The 18,021-nt window shown below is 41.9% G+C and overlaps 1 protein-coding gene across 3 annotated transcripts in view; it reads left to right on the forward strand.

Moving 5' to 3' along the window:
- The window catches only part of RAB31 (RAB31, member RAS oncogene family), a 128,971-nt gene that overhangs the window by 95,911 nt on the left and 15,039 nt on the right, over positions 1-18,021 (forward strand). For all 3 annotated transcript variants that reach the window (XR_007412171.1, XM_025429523.3, XM_049112937.1), the window contains one exon: positions 16,943-17,052. Coding sequence is in view for 2 of the 3 variants with exons in the window: in XM_025429523.3 (XP_025285308.1) it covers positions 16,943-17,052 (110 nt within the window). In the remaining variant the exon portion in view is untranslated. The remainder of the gene's footprint in view (positions 1-16,942; positions 17,053-18,021) is intronic.

Below are 18,021 nucleotides of genomic sequence, written 5' to 3' on the forward strand. Positions count from 1 at the left end.
TAAAGGTCCAACCACACAACCCAGAGTGAAAGGCATTCAAAGGCATCTGATAAGGTGAATTCAGGACTTCTAGTGTATTTTATTAGGCACCTGATCGTTGTGACATTTCCCTGAATATCTTAAATTCTAGACAAAATATCCTTGTGTTCATGTTACTGTGAAATCAGAGCGATATGCAGCCTCTCGAAATCTGAGCCTGGAGGCAAACTGGAATTGGCCATACTGTAGGTATGACTGTCCCGTGAAAGACAGCATACAGTAGGTGCTTGTAGTTGTCACTTTCCTTTCCAGCAGTGAAGATGTGCCCTGGAGAAAAGTTCTGATCACAGCTTCCCAGGCAATTCCTGATGGGGCCTGAGAAAGAGGCTCCATCTCCCTACCCCCTGCTCCCTACCATCTGCTAATGCTAAGGGAAAGATTGTAAAGTTGGGGACATTCTAGGGAAATATAGAATTGAAAGAAAATAGCTGAACTGATTGTATAGGTCCTGAGAGGCCTGCAGACTAGAAGGGCAGGTACAGCTCAGAGTAGACAGCATAAGCTGTGCAATTTGCCTCAATTGGATGGCAGGAGACGGTGGCATGAGTGTCAAGCGGTGGTAGGTCATTGGATTTTTGAACAAGCATGTGTGGCATGGGGCTAATTCCAGGTGGCTCTAAGGGGGGCAGATGTGGCCTGGAGTCTAGATAGAAAAACCTTCTCAGGATGTCTGGGGAGCCCACAAGAGACTGCATGGCCTTGTCCTGGGCCTGGCAGAGAATTAGAGCAGACAGTCTTGAAAAGAAAAAGAGAAATAGGTCACCTTGCTTCAGTAGTTTTAAAAGTTCCACGAACATAAGAATCACACAGGGAAACTTCTTAAAAATTCAGATTCCAGAAACCTAACTCCTGAGATTCTGATCCAGTAGGCAGTGGCAGGCTGGAGATATATGCATTTTGTAAAGTGATCCTTTTATAAGCAGTCTGAGGGCCATTCTTGGAAAACCATTGCCTTAGGTGATAGGAGTTGATGATGGGGAAGAATGAGGAAGTCCTGGAACCTAGCTGGGCATATATCCACGCCTGTGCAGGCCACACTTTCTGGGCCTCTTTCCCACCCTTCTGACCTTAGGGAGAATGGAAACAGTGGATTTTCAGTTTTCAGGATCCAGTACCCCTGACCCATCATCCTGTTATCCTATTAGAAGCAGTTCCCATTCTCTGGCCCCCTCTCTTTTGCAGCTCACACTGAGAGTTACCAGAAGAAAAGATGTGATTGGGTTTGTCTCCATCTAATTAATATCAGGCTCCTGCTTGCCGGCACCTTGTACCCAGCCACCTCTTGGAATGGTGGGACTTCCTCATAACCAGCCTGTATGGGCTGCCTCTAGCTTGGGGAGGGCATTAGGGTCACATGGTTGTGGCACTTCCACAAGAAGGACTGCAGGTACCTCAGGAAGAACCATCTGCTTTAGTTGGCACTGGGGGCAAGATCTTTCAGGTTTCAGAGGAAGGAGAGGATATCCTGATATCCTATCTGATCCCTGACCCTTAAGCCAGAATTCCTTTCTTCAGATTTCCCTATCAGTCTTGACTTGTAGCCATCATTATAAGTACTTTCTTGATAGAATTTACTTTCACCTGGAGAGAAAATGAGTGGGAAATATCAGAGAGGAAGACAGAACATGAGAGACTCCTAACTCTGGGAAACGAACAAGGGGTAGTGGAAGGGGAGGGCAGAGGGTTGGGGTGATTGGGTGAAAGGCACTGAGCGGGGCACTTGATGGGATGAGCACTGGGTGATATGCTATATGTTGGGAAATTGAACTCTAATTAAAAAAAAAAAAAGTTACTTTCACTCTACCCCTACCTCGTAGTAGATTCCAGTCCTGTTTCTTTTGCTTGATCTTCTTTTCTTGATTTTGAACTTTTGGTCTTGTATACAAATCCTGTTGGATCTCCCCAAATTTGTAACTCTTACTGCCTTTCTTCATCATTTAACATTGGATTTCTTTTAATAGATTCTAATTTGACCTGTTCTTCAAGCTTAGAGGTCTCCCACTGGCTTTTTCTTAGAATCCCACACCTCACTGGTATGTTAGGGCTGTGAACAAATCAGAAGGGGTGAGAGAGGGATCTTGGAGAAGTGCTGATAGGACTTAGGCTTAATATATTTTATCTGGCAAATGGTACTGGTAGGAAGTTACCCAATCAAAGTGATGATGGAGACAAGGGGTTGGAGATTGGGAGGGACCTCAGGGGTGGTGGGCTCTTACAAGAACTGGGAATGGCTCTTCCATTGCTACCTCCCTCTACCCAAACTCCTCCCATCCCCTGTAGATGCAACCCAGGAGATGAATCATAGTCTCTAGGCTCTGGTATCTCTAAGGGCAACACTGAGAGAGATTGGTGGGGCTGCTCCCAGTGAGTCAAGAGCCTTTCTGGAGTATAGAGGTTGTAAGTTGAAGAAAAGAATATCTGGGGTAGCAGTGAAACTAGGGTGTGGTAGGAGGAAGGACATTTATCCTATCAGTTTCTAATCATTTGATTAGCAAGTGATTTGGGGTAGTTCTTTTTGTGGGCAGCAACTTTCTATGGAGAGTGCAAGAAAAGAGAAGAAAGTATCTTCCTTGGAGCTATTTGCCTCTATTTGGAAAGCCAAGAGTAGTACACATGGGAGGAAAATATCTAAGGAGCAATACAAGGCTATATTTAATAAAGCTCCAAATGTTATGGTGCAGAAAGGACAAAAGAATTCAGGAAAAGGATAGTCTGTAGTCATCTGGAGTGATTTGGAAAGGCTTACAGATGAAGTGTGCCATTAAGCTGAGCTGTTACTGATCAGTCAAGCAGGAGGAAATTCCAGGAAGGGAAGGTAATGGACAGAGGCATGAAGGTGGGAGGGAGTTTGGCATGTGTTATGGAAGAGAGATCATGAAGAATATTTGCCTGGGAAATGGGGGAAGACACATGGATAATGAGGTGATAGTTTATGCCTGGCTAAAAGTATGCAGAGTAAGTAGTTTGTGCTTGATGTGCTGGGGCCACTTGTCCATTACTTGTACTCATGGCATCGTTGCCCATCACTGTGGCACTATCTTCTCCTGAGCCTGTTGTGGCCTCAAGCCCCTTAACACAATACTTCTGGAGTTAGCGCCAGCTGAAGAGATGAAATTTGTTTGCCAACTTCAAGGTAGGCTATGGGAGCCATTCTAGATTCTTGAGCAAGTGATTGTTACAATTTCCCGTGCCAGAACTGGAGAGGGAGCTGGACTTTGCAGCCAGCATAGTCCTTCTACAGCTTTTCCACAAGTACACGGACCACTTCTGGAATTGCCAGGCATTGGTTGTTTCAGATTTTTGGATAAACTTGTAGTCTGTAGCAGATAAAAATATACTTGAAAATAAACATTTTTTTTTTGCTAAGAATAGATACATTGCCTTTATTTCTTATATGTACTCCATATGTACTTATACTCCAAAACACATTCCAGTCTTGATGAACATAAGAGTTTGTTTAAAATTATACAAACCGAGTCACAGAACATGAGATGTTGGATCATAAAATCCAACTTATTCCAAATACTAAAGCACAAAAGCCAATGAACATCAAAAGCCACTGAAAGGTCTGGAAATAATATCATGGTCAGTATCAAAATGCACATGATGTTTTCTTTACATGAGATGAGTAGAGTGAAATGTGCTCATTTCTGTGAAATGTGTGTCTTGAAATGTGCTGTGAAATATGTGTCTTGTGCTCTGAGATGAGCGTTTCCTTGTCTATACCTCCTTCTGGTGCTGTGCAGGTGGCTGAGTCTGCATCCACTGCTGGTGTGGAAGCAGGAGGGAAGGAACTGAAGGCCCCTGGGAGAGAGCCCAGTGAGGACATCTGGAATTTTTCCCATTTTCACTCATAAAATATTCTTAACGAAGAATATATGAAACAATGATGTATATTTTAAAGAATAATGGGAATTTTTAAGAATTAAGTGAACAGCTGTGTAACTATGAGTAAGCCTTCCTCCCGAACCGTATCCTCTCCCCCTAGAAGTAACTCTGACTTTTGTGATAATCATTTCTTTGTTTTTTCTATACTTTACTACTCACATCTGCATTTCTAAATAACAGATTTAGGTTTGCCAGTTTTTGTACCTTATTTTAAATGGACTATCACTGTATGTATTACATGATGACTTGTCTCTTGCACTTAACATGCTTGGGAGATTCATCCCAATGAATGCTGTTAGCTGGATTTTGTACATTTTCATTGGTTATACTATTTGAGTTTATGAGTGTGACACAGTTTATCCATCCTGTGGTTGAGGGATATTTGATTTATTTCTGGTGTGGTGTTACTGTGACTTTGGGTTCTTGGATATTCTTATACATCTCATAGTGCCATGTGTAAGCACTTCCTTAGATTCCAATGGGTTAGAGTTTAATTGCTGAGTCACAGAATATGCACATGCTCAGTTTTACTAGGAAATGCCAATGCTTTCCCCAGTGGAGACCAGTGGTGCGTGAGACTTCCTATTGCTCTACATCCGTCCTAATCTTAGTGCCATAAGATATTAGGGTGTGGAGTGACATCTGAGAGTAATTTCAGTTTGCATTTCTCCAGTTACCAATAAAGTTGCCATCTTCCTACATGTTTAGTGGCCACTTAAGTGTCCTTTTATGTGAAGAGTCTGTTCAAGTCTTTGCCACTTTTTCTGTTGGGTTATTTACCCTAATCTTATTTATTCAGAGGATTTTGAAATGCATATATATTTAATGCTATCCCCTAAACATATGTATGCGTTGAAATATTTTCTTCAAATTTATCTTTTAGCTTCTTGATCTCTATTTGGTTTTTGCATTATCAGAAGTCCTTAATTCCTATGTAATAGAATTTATTGATTTTTTTTTCTTTCTGCTTTGGGTGTTTTTGTTTTTGGCTAGGGAAAGAATCTTATTTAAGAAATCTTTCCACACCCCTGAGATCATGAAGATAGTCCTATATTGATTGTCTTTTTAAAACTTTACAGTTTGATATTCCTATCTGTCTTTATATCACTTAGAATTGATTTTTATATATGCTGCCTACGTTTTCACAGATAGCTGTCCAGTTAGTGAGCTGCATTGGTTGTAAAGTCCATACATTTCCCGCTCATTCATATGTCACGTGTCATGTATGAATGGGGCTCTATTCTGTTCCATTGGCCAATAGTATTGGCCATCTCTGTGCCAATACTAGCTAACTAAATTCTTACAGCTTTATTAGAAGTCTTGGTAAATGGTCTGTCATCACTTTAACCAATATTAATAGTTGGCCCCAGAGAAGATAAAATGAGAGTGTATGGTTTGGAAGTAGATATGTTGTAGTGTGGTGGCAGTTAGGGCCTAAATCTACATGTAGTGATGTGTATGTGTTGTGTTTATAGAAAAGTTGAAAAGATAGTAAAGAGTTCCTATATATCCAACATCCGGTTCTCCCTGTTATTGTTTTTAAAGATGTATTTATTTATTTTAGAGGGGGGCAGAGGGGCAGAGGGAGAGGGAGAGTGCAAAGCAGACTCTGCATTGAGTATGGAGCCTGATAGGAGGCTTGATCCCATGACCCCAAGAGCTGCCTGAGCTGAAACCAAGAGTTAGATGCCCAAACTACTGTGCTACCCAGGCGCCCAATTCCCCCTCTTATTAGCATCTTATATTACACTAGGACAGTTGTCACAACTAAGGAACTGATATTGATACTTCATTATTAACTAAAATTCATACTTTACTCAGATTTCATTAGTTTTTCCCTGATGTCCTTTTATTTGGGTTCTAAGATCCCATCCAGAATATTATAATACAGTTAGTTATCATGTCTCTCTGGGCTCCTCTGGATTGTGACAGTTTCTCAGACTTCCTTTTTTCCTGGCGACCTTGATCATTTTGTGGAGTCAAATATTTTGGAGAATATCTCTCAATTGGGGTTTGTCTGACGTTGTTCTCATGAGTAGACTGGGGTTATGGGTTTAGAGGAGGAAGACCACAGTGGTAGAGTGCTATATTCATTACTTACCACTTACCACTGGTGATGTTGACCTTGGTTACCCAGCTGAGCTAGTGTTTGTCAGGTTTCTGCCGTGTAAAGTTACCTTCCCCAACTCTTAGAAGGAAGTCTAATAAGCTCATACTAAAGGGAGAGGGATTATACTCCCTCCTTGAGAAAGGAATATCTACATACATTATTTGGAAATCTTCTGAAGGTGAAATTTGTCACTTCTACCCACTTAGCTGATTTATTCAATCATTTGTTTATATCACTATGGACTCATAGGTTATAATGCAGTACTGTGTTATTTCATCTGTTGCTCAAATGGTTCCAGCTTTGGCCACTGGGAGCTCTTTCTTTTGGCCCCTGTGTCCCTTTAACATATGCTTATCATTTTGGTTTTTGAGCACTTCCTTACTTTCTGGCACAACTAGATGTTACAGGCTCATCTTGCATATTTTAGGCTTCAGCCCTAGTATCAGCCATTTCTTCAAGGAGCTCTGGTTCCTTTTGTTGAAGAATGGTATTTAAAAACCAAGGTATGGGCTGCATTGGCTTGTTGCCCATTGGTTCTAGGACCTTTAAGTGAGTAGAGCTAGGAAATGAAGGTATGCATACTCACTTGAGTGTACATACATATTTGTCAGTTGACCCTTAAACAACATGGGGTCAGGGGTGCTGACTCCCCCATTCAACCAAAAATTGGGATATAACTTTGATTTTCCAAAAACGTAACTACTAATAGCCTGCTGTTAACCGAAAGCCTTATCGATAATATAAATAGGTGATTAGCACATACTTTATATGTTATATGCATTCTGTACTGTATTCTTATAATAAAGCAAGCTAGAAAAGAGATAAGGTTATTAAGAAAATCTTAAGAAAATACATACATATTTAAAGATTTTATTTATTTATTGTTTAGAGACACACAGAGAGAGGCAGAGACATAGAGGGAGAAGCAGGCTCCTTGCAGGGACCCCGATGCAGGACTTGATCCTGGCACCGGGATTACGCCTGAGCCGAAGGCAGACGCTCAACTGCTGAGCCACCCAGGTGTTCCAAGAAAATACATTTATAAATACTATACTGTATTTATCCAAAAATTCACATATAAGTGGACCCGTGCATTTCAAACTGTTTTTTCGAAGGTCGACTATAATTATTTCTGTATCTGTCTGCCTCTATAGTAAGATAAACATAAATTCATATTGATGCCTCTGGACTCTAATTCAGAAGCATAAAATTCATTCTGATTTTCTTTAGGGGGCAGAGGAAGGATGTTTTCTAAAGTCATCAACAGATGTATGATAGAGCAGAATGGTAAGCTTTTTTTGTTCCTGGAGATTTTCTTAGAAGATACAATAATTTTTTTTAAGATTTTATTTTTAAATAATCTCCACACCCAATGTGGGACCTGAACTCAACCCCCAGATCAAGAGTTGTATGCTCTACTGACTGAGCCAGCCAGGCATCCTAGAGGATATAGTAATCTTTTCCCTTCATTTTATATGCTGTCCAAAGTTTCAGAGTTTCAAAATGTCACTTCTATTAAGAATTATGGCCAATTCAGCTATTTCTTTCAAGTGGCACAATATTTGCTTCTATTTGTATACTGTTCACTTAGACAGTAGTCTGAAAACAGGTTCATCATCACCATCATGATTTCTAGCAGGAATTGAACTCTTACTATGTGCCACACATTATTCTAAGTAGCTCACATTATTCTTCATAATAATCCTGTAAAAGAGTCCCTCTCCTTCTCCTGCCTTGTTGATAAGGAAACAGGCACAGAGGTTAAGGTGTTTGTCTTGGGTCCTGCACCTCAGAAGGGTGTAGGGTCAAGCTTTATGCCCGATAGTCTGTCCTGGAGCCAGTGTTCTTGGCCATCATGCTATATCAGCATCTCATAAAAAGTGTAAACTGGATCCAATGGTTTTCTCTGGTTTTCTTAGGACTAGCCTAAATTTCTGTTTGGAGAACGGGGTTTTAAGAAACAAAGAAATGGCCGAGTCTTCCTAGAGAATCTGTGTTTTCTGCTCCATACTCATTCAGTTCAAACTCTGACATTTTCCATGAGAAACAATCCATTTAAGTCTGTGGCGAGAACCTGACACTGCTTGTTTGAACTTGACACCAGGAATTTGGCCCCAGGTGAATAGCAGTTATGGGCACACATGAATAAGTAAGCAAGATCCCATGGGAAGAGAAATTCTTCCCAGGGTACACATGTCAAGGGCTTTAATGGTTAGCACTTATTTCATTGTAAAGTGTTATTGTCCAGTCAGGTCTTTGCTGCAAAGGTGGTAATTATTCTTCATTCTTTTAAAAATAGTTCATTTTGATTGTGTTCCACCTCACTGGGAAACCAGTTTAGTTGTCTAAAAGAACTAGCGTTTTAAACATTTTAAACTTTGCTGCTTTAATTATTGCTAAGATGGTTGCTCATCTATGTGTTACACAAAGAGATTGCATATTTAGAGAAAATATGAGCCAATGTGACACAACCTACCCTTCTTATTCATTCAGTGGCTTCTTGAGGGAGGGGAGGGGCTGACACCATTCCGTGGCACACAGCAGGCTTTGCAGGCAGCAGCCCTCCTCTGCTGGATTCTGATGGAATGTTGTGAATAATTTCCACTGCTTTTAGCAAGAATACCTTAAACATGTGGGATGGTCTTGACAAAAGAGTATTCCACCAGACGTTGAACAACCGTGTCCTGCTTACTTGTGGCCTGCTTCGTTGGTCTTTTAAGCTTGACCTTGGAAGGGGTCTATGGCTGAGGGAGAGAGGAACAATACAGGGCAAAACTTTTTTTAAGATTTTATTTACTTATTGGAGATAGAGAAAGAGAGCACAAGCAAGCATGAGCGGGGGAGGGGAAGAGGGAGAGGGAGAAGCAGGCTCTCTGCTAAGCAGGGACCCCCCTCCCCATGCAGGGCTCCCTCGATCCCAGGATGTGAGCTGAAGGCAAATGCTTAACTGACTGAGCCACCCAGGTGCCTGCCCCAATAGGGCAAAATGTTTTAAGTGAAATGTTAACTGCTTTATTCCAGGAGTTTGGCAGGATATGAAATGCTTGGTTATTGCTGTTATGGTAGTTTAGAAATACACACTCTAGATCACACCCGAAGCACCAGAAAGTTTCTTTTGGGAAGAACTCATGGGGCCACTCCTCTTTTACCTGTAAAATAGTTCCTGACGCATGTATATTTGATTATATCCTAGATATAGTCATCTTAATACAGATTTCCAAACTCAGGACTTCATAGCGTCAGATTATGAATTGGATAGACTGCAGAAATACTAAACTCAATATTTTACAGTCCACCCCTTCAAAGAGTTATTCTCAAGCTATAGAATGCATAATAAGCTGTTGGGAAGTGGCCCAGATGCCTATTTCTGGGGCTTGTCTAATAGACCTTCTGGTTCAGTGCGTCTGAGGTGCAAAGATCTTCATTTCTAATGAGTCCAGGATAATCCCTGGGATGGTGGTCTGTAGAACACATCTGAGAAATGAGGCCCTGAAAGATTCACAGGTATCCTCTGATGATATCTAGAGAAGGCTGAGTTATGATTGCCAGTGACAGACTACAGTAATCTTGGATGTTTGTCCTCATTTTGTCTCTTTGTCTTTAGCATCAAGTTTTTTTTTTTTTTTCCTTTCAACTTAATGTGTTTAAGTTCTGGAAACCTCTTAGTGGATATAGTTTTTCTACATTTAACCTTCCTTGAACTCTTTGGAACATGTGGTCATCCTACCAACAGTGCATGAGCATCACTCTCTTGTGTTCTAAAAGTACAGATATTAAGCTTTTTCATCTTGGCCAATCTGATATATGAATCATGTGATCCTCATGTTCATGGGAAGTTTTTGAATTGCTGACAGGATTAGGAAAACCGAGGTTGTCTACTGAATAACTATTCTTCATCTATCTACAAATAATAACCAATTAGAAAATCAAGTTGACAGTAAAACTCTCTTTATAATAGCAATACAAATTTCAAATACCTAGAAATCTAGAAATAAACTTTTCTAGTTTGTATGTAGTTTTTAAAATTTTGAAATATTTCAAATCCTAGAAATAAATTTAGCAAAAAAATGAGCAAGAACTCTATAGATAAAACTTACACTCTATTGCAGGATGCAGAAGATTTAAATAAATGAAAGTGTGTACTCTTTCCCTGGATAGGAAAATTCAGTATTGTAAAAATGTCAGTATAAACCATAGATTAAACCGTGAATTCACTGAGATTCCACTCAAATTACCAAAACAACATTTAAAAAGAGATTTTACAAAATGATCCTAAAACTCATCTAGAAAAATAAACAGAGGGATGCCTGAGTGGTTCACTCAGTTGTGTGTCTGACTGTTGGCTTCAGCTCAGGGTCATAATTTCAGGGTCATGAGATTGAGCCCCATGTTGGGTTCTGCACTCTGTAGAGTTTGCTTGGGATTCTCTGTCCTTCTCCCTTAGCCCCTCCCCCTGTTCTATCTCTCTAAACTAAACTTAAAAATCTTAGGAAAAAAAAAAAGAAACAGATAAAAATAGGATTGGAGGAACTAATCCCAAAAGATATTGCTATCTATTTTAATGATTCAGTAATAAAACAATATACCATTGTCACAGAACTGCACAGAAAGTCAATGAACAGAGTAGAGAATCAAAAAATAGGGTGAAACACATAGAGAAATTTAGTATATGATAAAGATGATATTTAAGTAAATATAATAAGGGATAATTCAGCAAATGGTTTTGGGATAATTAGCTAGTCATAGAGGAAAATGAGAAAAAATAAATTTACAATAAATTTAGGGACAAGAATTTAAATGTAGAATAACAAAACCATAAAAGTTAGAGAAAGCAGTTAACTGTTAAAAATAATCTTGGAATTAGAACGAACTGTTTAATCGTGATACAAAACTCAGAAACCAGAGAGGAAAATAATCAATAAGTCGACTATATAAAAACTTCTGTGTGGCAAAGGTCTAAACACAAAAGATAAGCTGAAGAAATGTGAAAATATATTACAAAGAACTAGGTTTCTTAATATGCAAAGAGCACTTACAAATAAACAGGAAAAAAAAATCCAAACTATCCAAACGAAAGTAGTTAGAACATGAATAAGAATGTCACAGAACAAGAAATATTTATGGCTTATGAAAAGTTGCTATCTTTGAATACAGGTTACTCAGGATTAATAATGTCAGAATGTTTTTCATGGAGAAAGGACTTCAGAATATGATACAATTTAATCTGGGGATAATTTATCAAAATTAATGTAGTTAATGAGTCAGCTGATGTAGCCTGTATTCACCCATTCTTCTGTGGAACAGTGATGACTCGCCTGGGAGCCTTCCTGAGTCACCTGAACCTGTGAGGCACCTTTAAGCTCTGAAGTAGTTTGAGCTTCCTGTTTACTTGTTTCCTCCATCTGCATCAATTCCTCTTTTTGGTGGCATTCTGTAAGAAAATGATGCCATGCCATCATCCTTGCTGATACAGCTTTGTGACGATTTATTAAAGAAATGCTGATAGAGCACTATGTGCCAGGTATTGTTTTCAGCATTTTATAATATCAAATTTCTTAATATGTAGAATTGTTATAAAGCATTAATCCCATCTGGTAGAGTGAGGTGCATAAGACCTGCGGTGGGGGAGGCACCATGGGAGTCACCTATATCCATTGACTTTCAGGAGGAACCCACGAGGGCAGCCTGGGTGGCTCAGTGGTTTAGCGCCGCCTTCAGCCCAGAGTGTGATCCTGGAGACCCGGGATCGAGTCCCACGTCGGGCTCCCTGCATGGAGCCTGCTTCTCCCTCTGCCTGTGTCTCTGCCTGTGTCTCTGGCTCTCTCTCTCTCTCTCTAATAAATAAATAAAATCTAAAAAAAAAAAAAAAAAAAGGAGGAACCCACAGAACCTAACCTTCCCAGTGAACCCCTAGCGGGGACAGAGCATTACTCTGTCTTTAGCCTGCTCCTTTGATCTCCCCCTCTCAGGTATGGCTTCAGAAACTCTTTCTTGGGGTACCTGCCCTCCTCTTTCTCTGCCATCATGGAGAATTAAATAACTCTGAAATTAGAATGAGTCAGCTGCCAAGTTGCCAGGTTACATCATGAAAACAAAACAAGGACCCTTGTGGGGCAGCACAGCCCATTGAAAACTGGAGCCACAAGAATGCTGTTTCCTGACCTCCCTCCCCCACAGAGAGCCTCTGAGTGCTGTAGCCTGAGCAGGTGTCTGCCTGGGTCCAAGACACGTGACAGGCTGCTGTGTGGACCCTGCTGAAGTATAAGCTGATTAACATCAGAACTGGCTTAGAAGGAGTCTCCTCTTTCATGTGTTTCCACCCCTAAGCCTGACCTGTATTGCTCTCTCCCCATCACTTAGCTCTTGGTTCTGACCCTGACTCTGGTCTCTTCTGATGATCCCTTGAATTTAGTGTTTTCCTGGTAAGTGGACAATAGCTTCCCCCATGATCTCCAGCTTTCCCACCTTCTCTGCCCTTTGTGTCCCCCGTTGGCTTTGCATCCTAACCTCTATCTTAACTACTAGGCCTGCCTGTGGCTGCTTTCCTGTGGGGTCAGGACACCAGAGAGTTAAGAAAGAAACCTTGGGTAATGCTGATATATAAGGTAGGCTGAACACCGTGGGTTCCTGAAAGAAGCTGAAGGAGCAGCGGTGGGAGGGGCAGCCGAGGGAGGAGGACTCACAGTCTACACCTCCTGGATGGTTTGCAGTAACTCTTCTGGGTGATTTCTGGGAGTCCTGAATAGGTTGGTCTAGAAAGTCAAAAACAATCTTTCCCATCAAAATTGACTAGCTATGCTTTTACTTTGGCTTGGGCAAATTAGTTTCAATCGGCCTGTTCCAGGGCCTAGCACAATGCCCAGCATATGGCAGACACTTGATATATATATATTTTTTAAAAATGAATGAAAGCCACTAGATGCCCTAGTCTCATGTAATCATAAGTATAAATGACGAGTGGTGGCAGCCTTCTAGCTGCGTGGGACATGCAGTGGGCCTCTCCTGAAACACAGCCAGCGTTCCCAGTGGTTGCTAGTTTATCTGCAAGATCTCCAAGGAAGGAAATTTTCACCTTTTTAAGGCTCTTCTTTCAGATTGTAGCTGTACCTGTTTGTTCCAACGACAATTTGCCGACATCTACTGGGTGTCCTACCATTCAATTCAATCCTGACTGTGACTACCTGGAGATACCATAGATCCTACAAATTAAGGGCTCAGTCCTCCAAGACTCCCCCCCCCCCCCGCCCTGAGTTCAGATGCCAGATGCAAGTCTTGGGTATCCCCAAGTTAACCTCACTGCTGCCCAGCAGACTACTAGTTTGGGGGTTCCTATGTCCCCTCCACCTCAGGCTTGATAATTCAGTAGAACAGAGTTCTCTGAACTTGGGAAAGCACTAGATTTATGATTGCAGTTCTCCGCTAAAGGGTACAACTCAGGACCAGGCAAATGGAAGAAATGCATAGAGCAAGGTGTGGGTTGCTGCCATTCTAGCACCCTGACATGTGCACCGACCCAGACCTTTCCAAGCCTTGCATTCAAGAGTTCTCACTGAGATTTCATTACTTAGTCATGATTGATTAAATCTCCAGTTCTTCCCTCCCCAGAGTTGGGGAATGGGGCTGAGAATTTCAACTGTCTAATCATGAGGTTGGATCTTCTGGCATCCAGCCCCCCTCTGCAGCTCACTAGGGCTCCTATGTATAAGAAACTCAGGTGTGGCATCATCGGGCTTTTTACAAATACCAAAAGACACAGCTATCACTTGGGAAACTTGGTTTCAGGAACTCTGTGCCAAGGAGCAAGGAGAAAGAGCAAATACATATTGCTTTTTATACCACAGTAGAGGAAACATATTTTGACAGATCCAAGAGTGGTTGATCCTTCTGGTCTCAGTTTGTTGTTAGCAGAACTTTCACTGGCCCTCTAGACTCAGTAAGTACCTGTTCTTTAGGAGGATGGGATATGCCCTTCCCTTGCTTCCGCCCCTGACTCCAGTGTATTACAGTCTGAGGAGCTTTAGAATCCCACATATTCTCTGTCTACAAAATCGAAAGAGAGTCCTCTGGAATGTAGGTGCCAGTTGGGTGGTTATGTTGTCGAGGCCTGATGGGAGCAAAGTGGGCAGAGCCAGAGGGTCTTAGATTAGACCCTGCCTCCACTGCTGATTCACTGTGTCATTTTGGGGAAATCATTTATTTCATGAGATCATTTCTAAACATGGAAGAAGTGTGAGGACACACTTTTCTTATCTGTCCATTTCAGGGTCCAGCGTGTAAACTGTGAGATGATTAGCCCACCCAGGGTTACTGTTATGCTCAGGATGGATATTCTGAAGTGTGTGGCAAGGGACTTTGTTCTTTCATTAATCTTGGCAAAACCTATTCTACTCCTCTTTGTCTCACAAAGGGACTGATGAGTGGTGGGCTAGAGAAGCATTTGATGGTAATCCGCTCTCACTTGAGGGGTCTCCAAAGCTTCCTTGATGGCCAGAATCGCCCCTACCCCCAGGTGGAGATTAGCAGGGCTCGGCCTGTCTTATCTGAACCACATTTGAGTAGAGATGAGCCCCACCCTCCTATTTGTGGTTTGATAAAGACTGCTGGGAAGAAATGAAAACTAGGATAACATGCCAAACTGGAGGTAGGAAAGCCCTTTCCTGGGATATTTCAGATGTAAAATTCATTGCCACCAAAAACAAACAAAAAAAACAAAAATGCAAGGTTTTTTTCCCCCTTCAGTCTTTGTGAGAGGCTGGAGGCTTGTCTGATGGAAACAGGAGAGAAAGCAGGTTCAGGAGCATAGTTTTTCCCAGTGAGTCTTTGGTAAGAAAGATTATGGAAGCAGATTCCAGCTGACACAGCTCAAGAGGCTTCATTTCTCTGGCTTGGAGTCCTGGGGCAGCTGCCTCCCCTGTGGTGGAGTCTCCTTGAGTAGGGCCTTCTCCAGCTAGCACCTGAAAAGTCCTCTCATTTGAGCTGGGGTCCGTAAAGAACTTAAGTGTCAAGGACATATTTCCCCTGGTAACTTTATAAACCAGATCCAGCCTTTAGGAGGTCTTTGGAGGAGCAGAGGAAAGGGAAGGAGGTGGGAGGGGGATACAGACTCTTCACCCCACTCCCAGTTTTGATTTTCTGTCTGCCTTTCTTCTTTCCCTACAGCCATCTGTCTAGTAACATTGTACTCTCCCTCACCCACCACATTAGAGGAGCTTCCAGATTCTTCTCACTCCTCACTCCAGTCTATTTAGTTTACTGTTTCCCCCAGAATGTGGGCCTGACTCTGTTGCCCTCCTGTTCCTCAGTGGCCGCTGGGCATGAGGCAGGCATGGGGTGTGTCTTCCTGCCCCCCTGCCAGGATTCCCCCTGGCTACTCTCTCCCCTCTGGGCTCCAGTCCATCTGACTTCCCTCCATTCCATTCACTTGTAAACCCACCCTTAGACCCAGGATAGTACTGGGTGCAGAATGTGGGGATGAGGATACTCCTCTGCCAAGGGGCCACCCCACACCCCTGTCATGGCCACACTCCACTGACCTTCCCAGGATCCATTGATCAAAGTGCGTCACTTCCTGTACTTCTGTACTCTTCCTGTGCTTTTGTATGCTTCCTGTACACCTCCTAGACTTCTGTACACCACCGGTACTTCCTGTATACCTCCTGTACTTCTGCACACTTCCTGTACTCCCTGCACTCTGTACAGTTCCTGTATTTCTATATACTTCCTATACCTCTGTATACTTCTTTTTAAAAAAAAAGATTTTATGTATTTATTCATGAGAGACACAGAGAGAGACAGAGAGGCAGAGACATAGGCAGAGGGAGAAGCAGGCTCCATGCAGGGAGCCCGACATGGGACTCGATCCCGGGTCTCCAGGATCACGCCCTGGGCTGAAGGCGGTGCTAAACCGCTGAGTCACCCAGGGATCCCTACCTCCGTATACTTCTCATACTTATGTGCACCTTCTGTACTTCTGTACTTCCTATAATTCTGAGGTGCTTTATTACACCTTTATAATCCACGTGTTGCAGATGTTACAATGTTGTGGGTCAGAGTAACCACGGATGTTTGTCTTTGCTCTCTAGTGTAAATTCCAGAAGGCAAGGATTACTGATTTCTTTAGCACCTACAAGAGAGACTGGCATATAATAGCTGGTCAATAAATATTTGTTGAATAAATGACTGAACTTCTGGGGAATCAGAACTGTGTCTCCTTAATCTTTGGATCCACCACAGCATCTTCACATTAAAAATAGATCAATAAATGTCTTTCTAGATTATTCATTTAAATAGAGTTCATGTCCTAAAATCTTTGCAGGAAGAGACTTTTTTTTTTTTTTTTTGGAAGAGCCTTTTGAAGGTGAAAGTCCAGTTGTGTCCTGTTGCATCGTAGCCACTGTAGGTATAACCATGTTCATTTCCAGACTTTCAAATCCTGTGCCATATTCTCTCTGATTTGTGAAAGACATCTATAAAAGTTCTACAAAAGCATGTGTGTATGTAGGAGCATGCACACGTGCATATATGCACATACACGTGTAAAATTGTTAAAGACCATAATGAGTCGTTTTTATGGGAAAAGAAATCAACCCTAACTCTGAAAGCTGGAATGTATGCTGCCATCTTCATAATGAGTGCTTGTAATGTTCTGGAATTCTTTATTTCTGTGGGACCAGGGATAGCATTTTACATATGGGGATATTATCTCCATGAATGCCAGAGACCGGGTTTTAAACTTTAAAGATTTTCACCCATACTAGTTTTCAACACTTGCAGAGTGATTGAGTTGTTATGCTTACAGGATGATAAAGGAGCTGTGTCCACATGAGCTTTTTGTTTGTTTTGCTAGGGTTCTTTATATTTTACAAATGAGCATTCATTTCTGTCTGCATGTGACCTCTTTTCCAGGGAAGTTCCCTTGAAGGATGCTAAGGAATATGCTGAATCCATAGGTGCTGTTGTGGTTGAAACAAGTGCAAAAAATGCTATTAATATCGAAGAGCTCTTTCAAGGAATCAGTAAGTACCTGAGTTGCATTTTCGGCTTTGTTTACACTTGTATGCTTCTGAGAGTCAAAGGCTAAAATAACAGGGCACTGCCCTAGAGCTTTCCACCTGTGTGAATCTGTCCGATGCCATGGATAGCAAGCCTACAGTCCGGACCTACATCATGCCTCCTGATTCTGAACCTCCATAGTTCTGTGCTTTGACCTGTTGTTTCTATGTCATGTGAATAAAAATGAAGTAACTGTGTTGAAAAATAGTCATTTTAATTAAAAAGTTGTGTGTTTGGTAGCATTTGTGTTAGCACGTTGAGGGGGAGAGAAATAAAATTGGCAGTGATGAGAGGTAGAAAATGGGATGACTCTAGGCAAACAAAATAAAGGAGCCTTTTAGTCATTTCTTTTGCCTGGTGGTGATGAACAAAAAATGAGTCTCCATCCCACAAGACCTGAAATTGGCAGTTGGGTGGACAGTCGATTTGAAAAGTTTTTTCTCATTTCTAATCAGCTAGTTAGTGGAAGGTGGTTGCTCTCGTCTTCGTCTCCTGTTCTGGGTCACGTTATGATTCCCTTTCTTTATGTTGGTTCCCCGTAAGTAACCTTTATCTAAGATCTGTTTCTAGCTTACGGCCAGATTTTCCCTCACAACTTCTTTGGGTCCCCTCAGAGAGCTACCTGCAGTTGGCTGTCTCAGAGAGCTGTCCTGGGATGCCTCTAGAGTACAATCTGGGACTTGGCCGAAGTGTCAGCCTTTACTGAAGTGCTGGGACTCAGGGGCCTGGGGTACCCACCTTGAGAAAAGTCAAGCCCCTGAACAGTTGGCAGTTGTTCTCAAAGGTCTTATCTGGTTCCAGACAATTCCAGAAGGGAATTCCAGAGGGGAAACTGGTGGTTTGATCTCTCTTCTGCCTGAGGTCATCGTTGGCCGTGCTCTTAAAGTCAGAGGGGCCGTCACTTCCCAGAACAAATTTTATTTCCTTTTAAC

The sequence above is a fragment of the Canis lupus genome, chromosome 7 (assembly GCF_003254725.2).
Source record: "Canis lupus dingo isolate Sandy chromosome 7, ASM325472v2, whole genome shotgun sequence".
Taxonomy (NCBI): Eukaryota; Metazoa; Chordata; class Mammalia; order Carnivora; family Canidae; genus Canis; species Canis lupus.